Raw genomic sequence first — 10,219 nt, forward strand, 5'->3', positions numbered from 1 at the left:
CTGTCTATTCCTGAATCCTGGCAACACCTGCATGCCTACAACCACCAGCCTGTCTACTCCTCAATCCTGGCAACACCTGCATGTCTACAACCACCAGCCTGTCTACTCCTGAATCCTGGTAACACCTGCATGCCTACAACCACCAGCCTGTCTATTCCTGAATCCTGGTAACACCTGAGCATGCCTACAACCACCAGCCTGTCTACTCCTGAATCCTGGCAACACCTGCATGTCTACAACCACCAGCCTGTCTACTCCTGAATCCTGGTAACACCTGCATGCCTACAACCACCTGCCTGTCTACTCCTGAATCCTGGTAACACCTGAGCATGCCTACAACCACCAGCCTGTCTACTCCTGAATCCTGGCAACACCTGCATGTCTACAACCACCAGCCTGTCTACTCCTGAATCCTGGCAACACCTGCATGTCTACAACCACCAGCCTGTCTACTTGAATCCTGGCAACACCTGCATGTCTACAACCACCAGCCTGTCAACTCCTGAATCCTGGCAACACATGCATGTCTACAACCACCAGCCTGTCTACTCCTGAATCCTGGCAACACCTGCATGCCTACAACCACCAGCCTGTCTTCACCTGAATCCTGGTAACACCTGAGCATGCCTACAACCACCAGCCTGTCTACTCCTGAATCCTGGTAACACCTGAGCATGCCTACAACCACCAGCCTGTCTACTCCTGAATCCTGGCAACACCTCCATGTACACAACCACCAGCCTGTCTACTCCTGAATCCTGGCAACACCTGCATGTCTACAACCACCAGCCTGTCAACTCCTGAATCCTGGCAACACATGCATGTCTACAACCACCAGCCTGTCTACTCCTGAATCCTGGCAACACCTGCATGTCTACAACCACCAGCCTGTCTACTCCTGAATCCTGGCAACACCTGCATGCCTACAACCACCAGCCTGTCTACTCCTGAATCCTGGTAACACCTGCATGCCTACAACCACGAGCCTGTCTACTCCTGACTCCTGGTAACACCTGCATGTCTACAACCTCCAGACTGTCTCTACTAGTACCACTGTTCTCTGTCCCTATTCCTAAAACAACCACTTCACAAAACATAAACAATCTCTAATGCTACCGGTTTTACAGAGATTCTCTGAAAAACAGAAGGTCTCAAGCCCTTGAAAAAGCAGAGGGGGGGGGGGGGGGGGGGGGGGGGGGGTTGTATTTTATAAATTTTCTTTTTGCAGGCTGACATTGTTGATGGTTACGAAATTTTGATTCAGCGAAAATTGCCTTCTCTGCAGAGAAAGCAGCCGAAGTGTTGATTTTTGGTGTGTATTCTAGTCGGAGGATACTCGTATTCAGCGTAAAAGCCTATTTCTTTAAACAAATTAAAATCGAATGTCTGAGAGAATTACAAAGAATGGGCCTGCCAGACCCGACACTTAATCAGGTAATGTTATGTCGCTGCTCCTTTCATTGGCCAGGGAAACTGGATCACACGGGTTCACGATGGCTCAGGGGTAAGATAAACCACGCAAAAATAAAGTCTTTGAAAATTGCTCGCTCTTTACGTAGGGCACCTAGGATGTTCCCGTTTGGTGAGCGTTCAAATGGAAGGGTGTTTGTACTGTGTGTAAAAGCCTGACAGTATCTGTGATGGTTTACGGGAGGCTCACTGTGTGTAAAAGCCTGACAGTATCTGTGATGGTTTACGGGAGGCTTACTGTGTGTAAAAGCCTGACAGTATCTGTGATGGTTTACGGGAGGCTTACTGTGTGTAAAAGCCTGACAGTATCTGTGATGGTTTACGGGAGGCTCACTGTGTGTAAAAGCCTGACAGTATCTGTGATGGTTTACGGGAGGCTTACTGTGTGTAAAAGCCTGACAGTATCTGTGATGGTTTACGGGAGGCTTACTGTGTGTAAAAGCCTGACAGTATCTGTGATGGTTTACGGGAGGCTTACTGTGTGTAAAAGCCTGACAGTATCTGTGATGGTTTACGGGAGGCTTACTGTGTGTAAAAGCCTGACAGTATCTGTGATGGTTTACGGGAGGCTTACTGTGTGTAAAAGCCTGACAGTATCTGTGATGGTTTACGGGAGGCTTACTGTGTGTAAAAGCCTGACAGTATCTGTGATGGTTCACGGGAGGCTTACTGTGTGTAAAAGCCTGACAGTATCTGTGATGGTTTACGGGAGGCTTACTGTGTGTAAAAGCCTGACAGTATCTGTGATGGTTTACGGGAGGCTTACTGTGTGTAAAAGCCTGACAGTATCTGTGATGGTTCACGGGAGGCTTACTGTGTGTAAAAGCCTGACAGTATCTGTGATGGTTTACGGGAGGCTTACTGTGTGTAAAAGCCTGACAGTATCTGTGATGGTTTACGGGAGGCTTACTGTGTGTAAAAGCCTGACAGTATCTGTGATGGTTCACGGGAGGCTTACTGTGTGTAAAAGCCTGACAGTATCTGTGATGGTTTACGGGAGGCTTACTGTGTGTAAAAGCCTGACAGTATCTGTGATGGTTTACGGGAGGCTTACTGTGTGTAAAAGCCTGACAGTATCTGTGATGGTTTACGGGAGGCTCACTGTGCCTTGAACACACAAAAAAGTATTAAAAAAAAAAAAGTTGCCAAATTCTTCCTGGGAGGGAATTCCGTCTAGGACGGAAGAAATCCCACCCCAGAAATGCAATCCCAAAGTAAGGACTTAGCCATAAAATGTTTGATCAAAATTTCAATGACTGAATTTGATTAAAAATGCCCTTACTTTCTGTAATAACCCGGCTATGACATCATAAACTGTTTTTAATACAACTATTTCAATTCGACACGAATACATTTAGTCAAATATTGAGTAAAGTAATGTAAAATCATCTGTGTACATGCTCGTATTTGTTGTTTTGTTTAGTGTAACAGAACATTTGCGAGGTAAAGTATGGAACAAGGCCAGAACATACTCTCTTACAATGTTATTATGTACACTTAGTCTGTTCATACTCTTACAATGGATCAACAAGTCCTTTGTCAATCACTGCAATGTCGACCAGTAAAGGCCACAAATCACAATCTTACAGCAGTTTAAATCGGTAAAGGCCACAGCTCACCAAGGACCAACCATCACTCCTAGCAAGTCTCTCAAAGCGGGTCAACCAGTATATTATACATACAACAAGACTGTTCATACTTTCAGTTCAAGTGGTTGTACACTTCTAACACAGGGCTGTGCACATTATTTTGCTTTTCTGCTTGTACCATTCGAAGACGGGCGTGAAGGGGCTTCCCATTAGTCAGAAAAAGGGTTATTTGGGTCTAGATTTCTTCCCCCAGCGTAGCAAGGAACGCGGATGAGGTTGGTTCTGTACCATCTGTGGGCTTTCTAACACAGGCTGGCTCTGCACTGACATTGGGCTTTGTACCGTCAAAGGGCTTTGTATCGACATTGGGCTTTGTACCGTCAAAGGGCTAAGCACTACAAATGGGTTTTGTGCAACTGGCTGCCTGATCACTGTCACTGGACTCTGCACTGTAAAAGAGCTTTGCAAAGCCGGCGTGTTTAGTGTGAGGCCTGTGTGTTGTGTAGCGAGCAGGCTTCGCGATCCTGGAGGGTTCAGTGTGAACCCTGTGTTTTGCGTAGCGAGCAGTCTTCGCGAACCTGGAGGGTTCAGTGTGAGCCCTGTGTTTTGTGTAGCGAGCAGTCTTCGCGAACCTGGAGGGTTCAGTGTGAACCCTGTGTTGTGTGTAGCGAGCAGTCTTCGCGAACCTGGAGGGTTCAGTGTGAACCCTGTGTTTTGTGTAGCGAGCAGGCTTCGCGAACCTGGCGTGTTTAGTGAGAACCCTGTGTTTTGTGTAGCGAGCAGGCTTCGCGAACCTGGAGGGTTGAGTGAGAACCCTGTGTTTTGTGTAGCAAGCAGTCTTCGCGAACCTGGAGGGTTGAGTGAGAACCCTGTGTTTTGTGTAGCGAGCAGGCTTCGCGAACCTGGAGGGTTGAGTGAGAACCCTGTGTTTTGTGTAGCGAGCAGGCTTCGCGAACCTGGAGGGTTGAGTGTGAGCCCTGTGTTTTGTGTAGCGAGCAGTCTTCGCGAACCTGGAGGGTTGAGTGAGAACCCTGTGTTTTGTGTAGCGAGCAGGCTTCGCGAACCTGGAGGGTTGAGTGAGAACCCTGTGTTTTGTGTAGCGAGCAGTCTTCGCGAACCTGGAGGGTTGAGTGAGAACCCTGTGTTTTGTGTAGCGAGCAGTCTTCGCGAACCTGGAGGGTTGAGTGAGAACCCTGTGTTTTGTGTAGCGAGCAGTCTTCGCGAACCTGGAGGGTTGAGTGAGAACCCTGTGTTTTGTGTAGCGAGCAGTCTTCGCGAACCTGGAGGGTTGAGTGAGAACCCTGTGTTTTGTGTAGCGAGCAGTCTTCGCGAACCTGGAGGGTTGAGTGAGAACCCTGTGTTTTGTGTAGCGAGCAGTCTTGGCGAACCTGGAGGGTTCAGCTCGTTGAACGGCTTGTGACCTGAAACAAGATTCTGTGTGGGTAGCGGGGTTTGAGCGACCAGCTGGTTTTGTAGTAGGTAGACGGGGAAGGGTGTGACTGATGTGGGCTGGATGGTGGGGGGAGGTCGGATACCGGGCGGAGGTCTCGGCAGGAAGGGTAGAGGTCCAGAGCCAGGCGCACAAACGAAAAGCGTTGGTCTCTGTACAAGCCCTGGTGGCTTGTGTAAGGGTTAGCACCCGCCTTGTGGAGCTCTTTCTGTGACCTTGACCCTGGCTGTCGTAGGTCAGCTTTTGCCTTGCCATGCCCTCCTTGCGACTTTGACTTGTCGGGTTCTACATCCTCGCTGTCGGGCAGCCAGTCGTCATCTTCCCCTCTCGGCCTTTGACCACATGGCGACTGCACGCCTTTCCTTCTCTGCTTCACTGGTGAAGACTTGCTGCTTTCAATTTAGCATCATCATCATCCTGTTTTTTACGATCATCATCATCCTCAGTAACATCAGTAGCATGCTCATCCAAACTACCCAACGCTTTGGAGTAAGCTCCAGCTGTATGCCGTTTTCTCCTTGGCACTGTTGCACTGCCCTTCACACCTGGTTTTGACACCTGCAGGTCATTGTCTCTGTGTTGTGTTTCCCCGGCGAGTGGCTCTCCACCTTCATCTGATGAACAGTCCTGGTGAGTAGGTTCCTGCCCTGCACGCGACCAGATTTCCGTTTCGTCCTGGGCTGTACCGGAGAAAAACAAGCTCTCTGTAGGAGAACCAGGCTCCGTCTCACACTCCAGAACGAGCCCACCGTCCCCATCTGACAGCGACTCTTCCCCATTGTCTTCTACCCCCTCACACGCTGCATGCATCCCGTCACTGTCTTGTGACGTCTGTCCTGCGTAACGTTCACACTCTGAAAGCATCGCACTCATGGACTTCTCCTCTCCTGCAGTGTTCATCACACTCACAGATTCTGAAAGCATCGAGACGATTTCTCTGGACTGCGTCTCTCTTGCACTCGGCGTCATCGTACTCCCCTCATGCCGTTGTTGTGAAGCTGTGACATTTCCTGGAAGCTTGTCTTCATCCCCTGTGGAATCACGGGACTGCCGCTCTCCTCCTCTAAGCGCACTTGTACTCTCTGTACGCTGATGATGAGAAGCCGTGACATTTCCCGGTAACCTGTCTTCCTCCCCTCCATTCATGGATGAGGAATCACGGGACTGCATCTCTTCTTCAATCATACTCTGCTCAGAGTCAGACTAATGCTTTGAACCCATACCACTTCCCTCTGCCTCATCCTCATCTCCTGCAATGGACTGGCTGGCTGCTGTAGCACTCGCTGTACCGGTAGCGGTGTCGGGGTGGCACAGTCTCCGGTGCGCAAGGAGGCTGCTGTTGTAGAAAAAAGACTTGGTGCACGACGCACACCGGAACGCTCGCTTGCTACAGCCCGTGCCCTTGGCGTGTTCACTGCACGCCCTCAGGCTGGAGTACACGCCCCTACACGCTGCACACATCACCTCAATGTTCTCCGGCACTCGTGGCATCTGCTTGGTCATCTTGAGGATCGCCTTGACAACCCCACACCATCTGTTGTCAACGTGATAATCCACAGCGCGCTCCGTCTTGAAGCGGGCTTCCTTGCAGAAGGGACAGACGAAGATGTACCTTTCAATCTCCTCGTGTCGCAGGTGAGACACCATGTGAAGGTGGTAGCGGTACTCCCTGAGGAACTTCAAGGGGCACTGATCGCAGCAGAATCTCACCCGGCCAGTGGATTTCATCTGGTGGCGAATGCTGCCCCCAAAAGTCTCTGCATTCTCTCTGCTTGTGCCTGATCCGGTGTCTGTGGAGAATGGGATCCCATCAGAGTTGCTGTTTTTGACAATCTCTTTACCAGAAACAGGGGCCAAATCAAGGTCACTGGAGGTCATATGAAGGTCACTATCTTTACCAGTCGTCTCCCTGACGTCGGAGTGTGTGGGGCCGTCAGCTGTGTCGCCACCCTGGCCCAAGCCAACCAAGTCCGTTGCCTCGGTGCTGTCAGTATCAATTCCCGTGCTTGACGACCCCAGGAGGTATCGCGTGCTGATGCCGTTGACAGTCAGGTATCTCCGGCTAATGCGGTGAACACTCTTCAAGGGCTTCTTCCTGCATTTGTCACTGATAAACGTGGCTGAACAGAGACCGCATTTCACTGCCCCTCCGCGTTTATGGATGGCGATGTGCTGAACTAGCCCAGTCTTGTTGGGACAGATCCGGGGGCAGTGCGGACATTTGTAATCTCTCTGCCGCTCTAGAACCACGTCACTGGGGAAGCTATCGCCACCCGGTTCCGGCCTCAGGGAGCCGAACTGCTGAATCGGTCCTGACGCAGTTTTTGGTGCGACGCTGGCAGTGACGTTCCCCTCTGGTAGACTGAGAGTGAGAGTGCCAGTGGGTTGCATGAGAGGGTCAGTGACGTTTGATGAGTAGCACGCAGGCACTGACGGTCGGTCCACTGAAACCAAAGATCTACTTGTACCATCACCCGAGGTGGCAGAATCACCCAGAGAGACACCCTCACGTGGACCGACTATCTGTTGTCCCACTGTGTCCAACGAGCCAGCAACACAAGTAGAGGCACGGCCCCCGTCACGCGGAGCGCCTTTCTGTTGGCAGTAGAGCTGGAGATGCACTTCCAGCCTTGCGACATGCTTTGCTGCGTAGAGTGTACTGCATCGCCCACACCTGGCCCCCATGTTGTGTCTGAACTCCAGGCAATGGCGCTGCACGTCTCCAAGTGTGTGGAACGCTGCGTCACACATGCAGCACACATACAGATTCTCTGCCGAATAAGTCTTTCTCGCTGTATCAGGGAGCGCGGAACCAGTCTTTTTTGCTGTTTCAGTGAGCGTCGAGCCTTCAGGGTCCGAAATGACCTGACTGCAACTTTCATCGTCTGACGCCAAGTCGCCTGCATCTGTTTCTTCATCACTGGAGTCCAGCTCTATGCTATCCGCTGACGAGTCGTCACCTGGGTGGTGATCTCCGCTGCGTGTGTATCCTGAGCGGCTGTGGGACTTTCTCCTTCTTCTGTAGCTGTGGACTAGGCTGAGGTGAGTGCGCATGAGGTGATGGTTGGGGAATGTAGCTGAGCAAAGGTTGCAGCTGACAGGTTCTTGGCGGTCGTGGATCACCATGTGCTGAGCCAGCCCCTTCTGGTTGGGGCAAGTCTTGGGGCAGAGTTTACACCTGTAAGAACTCTGCCCTCCTCGCCTGACTGGCCGTGATTCCAAGGAAGGATTGTCCGTGTTTGGTGAATTCTGAGTGATCATTTTGGACTGTATTGATCTGAACTTTGGTGCCTGGCCAACAGCAACACCTGTTCCTTGATTGCCGACGGTACTGTGTGTTGGGTTCAACGAGGTGTTTGGTGAGCTAGAGATAGTAGCTGCTCCTTGTAGTGTAGTTACTGTGATCATTTTGGGCTGTATGGATCTGAGATTTGGTGCCTGGCTGACAGCTGCCTTTAATCCTAGATTGCTCACAGCACTGTGTGTGTGTGTCGGGTTTGACAAAGTGTTATATAAGGTAGAAAGAGTCGTTGTCCCTTGTAACGTAAGTACTGTGCTTATTGCCTGGGTGTGTTGTGACGCGTTGTTTGGTGAGCCAGAGAGAGTTGCTCCCCCTTGTAACATAAGTACTGTGCTCGCTGGCGGGGTTGGTTGTGACACATTGATTAGTGAAGCACGTTCAGTGTCAGTGTCCCGGCTCTTTGCCTCTTTGCTTTTAACAAGTCTCTGCCTTCTCTTCGCCATATGCACGTGTTTTCTGAGAGCGTTTAGAGATTGCACCCGGGACTTCAACGACAACTCCCGATGCTTTTGGTCAGGCTGATCAGACGGCATTCGTTTAAGACGCACAGTCATCCGAGCGTGCACGACTGCCGTCTGTCCGCCGGGCGCCAGGTGTGAGGGTAGGAACAGCAGTGGGATGGACAGGCCTGTTGCTTGACCCCCGGACTGTGACAGGCCTGTTGCTTGACCCCCGGACTGTGACAGGCCTGTTGCTTGACCCCCGGACTGTGACAGGCCTGTTGCTTGACCCCCGGACTGTGACAGGCCTGTTGCTTGACCCCCGGACTGTGACAGGCCTGTTGCTTGACCCCCGGACAGTGACAGGCCTGTTGCTTGACCCCCGGACTGTCAGACATAAGACATAACATTTTATTACAACCATGTGCAGTACACAGGAATGTTGCTTGGCTGGAGGACATTCAACACAAAATACATTCAAACACAACAACCAAACAGATTCTCACCGAAATGCGTACACACACTCACTCACACGCATGCATATATATATATCCACACGCACGCACTGACGCACGTACTGACGCACGCACCCACCCACCTGCATGCATTGGCGCATGCTCACAGACACACACACACTCACTCTGTGAGCAGGTTTGGGCAGAAGAGGGATCAGCAATGGCTTGGCGCCCCCAGCCTGCCAGGAACTGGTCTCTGGTGCAGACTGATGCCCGCCCCTTTCTTTCTTGGTCAGCGGAGTTTCTGCAATGTTTCGAGGTGGAACTTTCTTTGCTGATGATCTAAGTCGACGTCGCTCGTGGTGGGAGACTCCCTCTGCTGCTGGCAAAGGCTGAGGTAGGCCAACCAGGTGGCCTCGCCGCTGTGTGTAATAGAGCCTGATCTCACGGTCAGATGGAGGGACAATTGAAGCAGGACCCATTGGTTGCTGGTTTTCAGCAGAGCAAGGCTCCGTATTTCTTGACACTTCTTTGCGTTTGGACATCAGAGTCCTGATTATTGTTCCTTTCTTGCTTGGCACGGTATCTGGCTGAGAGCTGTCTCTGGGAAGCGATTCCGTCTCCTGAGGGGAGCAGGCCAAGGAATTGTTCTCTGAAGATTCAACCTTTGGTTCCACATCTGTGCTTGGACCTTCGCTCTTTACCTCATGACTATCACAGCAAGAGCAGAGTTCGCTCTTGTCGCAGTGACAACCACCGCCGTCACCGTGGCAACAACACCGGTGGCTGTCAGTGCTAGTGGTGGTGGCCCTGTGGGCTGCATCAGCTAGTTCTACAAAATAAGTGCTGTTGTCTCGCTCCTGCTTTACACTCAGTTCAGCACCAGTGTCAGATTGTCTGCCCCCGTCCTCTGCTGTCAACTCTCTCTGACACCAACACTGTCTGCTACCCGTCTCACAATGCTGGTTACCATGGTTACAATATGTCTCAGCCTCCAGCTTGATGTCACTATCCTGCGAACAGCCCTCCGTTGCTAGGGCTTCCCGATGCGGGTTGCCAAGGGTCTCAAATTCAAACTTGGCATCTGTCTCCCGAGAAAAGCCGTCTGCGGGTTTACTTCTGTGAAGCTTGTTATCGCATGCTGTATCTTCCTCTTTTATTTCAGAGTCAGACGTCTCCATGATGTTGTTGTTGTAGCTGATGATGATGCTTCTCTGATTGTGCTAGTGTGTTTTTGTTCACGATATCAATAGCACTGTTCCTCTCTGTCTGTATTTGAACTAGACCCCCATCTGCTGCTGTAGTATAATGAAGAACAAACAGACTGAATAGACCCCCATCTGCTGCTGTAGTATAATGAAGAACAAACAGACTGAATAGTTCACCACAATGTCAAGACATCGTAAGTGAAACGAGTTAGTGGCTTTGATTGATGTCATAAACCAGACCGCTGCTAATATTGTGATGATGACACAAGTGAACTAACTGCCTGGATCCAGTGTGTACAGATGACA

At 50.9% G+C, this 10,219-nt stretch overlaps 2 protein-coding genes across 2 annotated transcripts; both read right to left on the minus strand.

The window, feature by feature from the left end:
* Window positions 1-4,881: 4,881 nt before the first annotated feature.
* LOC138946814 (uncharacterized) lies at window positions 4,882-5,694 on the minus strand. Its single transcript, XM_070318215.1, has one exon. The coding sequence runs from the start codon at window positions 5,692-5,694 to the stop codon at window positions 4,882-4,884; it is 813 nt and encodes a 270-aa protein (XP_070174316.1).
* LOC138946815 (uncharacterized) lies at window positions 5,686-9,886 on the minus strand. Its single transcript, XM_070318216.1, has 2 exons — window positions 8,891-9,886; window positions 5,686-8,637 (listed from the first exon to the last, which is right to left on the minus strand). Exons 1-2 carry the CDS (start codon window positions 9,884-9,886, stop codon window positions 5,713-5,715), a joined length of 3,921 nt encoding a protein of 1,306 aa, XP_070174317.1. The 3' UTR covers window positions 5,686-5,712.
* Window positions 9,887-10,219: the final 333 nt, after the last annotated feature.

The sequence above is a fragment of the Littorina saxatilis genome, linkage group LG14, assembly GCF_037325665.1.
Source record: "Littorina saxatilis isolate snail1 linkage group LG14, US_GU_Lsax_2.0, whole genome shotgun sequence".
Classification (NCBI taxonomy): Eukaryota; Metazoa; Mollusca; class Gastropoda; order Littorinimorpha; family Littorinidae; genus Littorina; species Littorina saxatilis.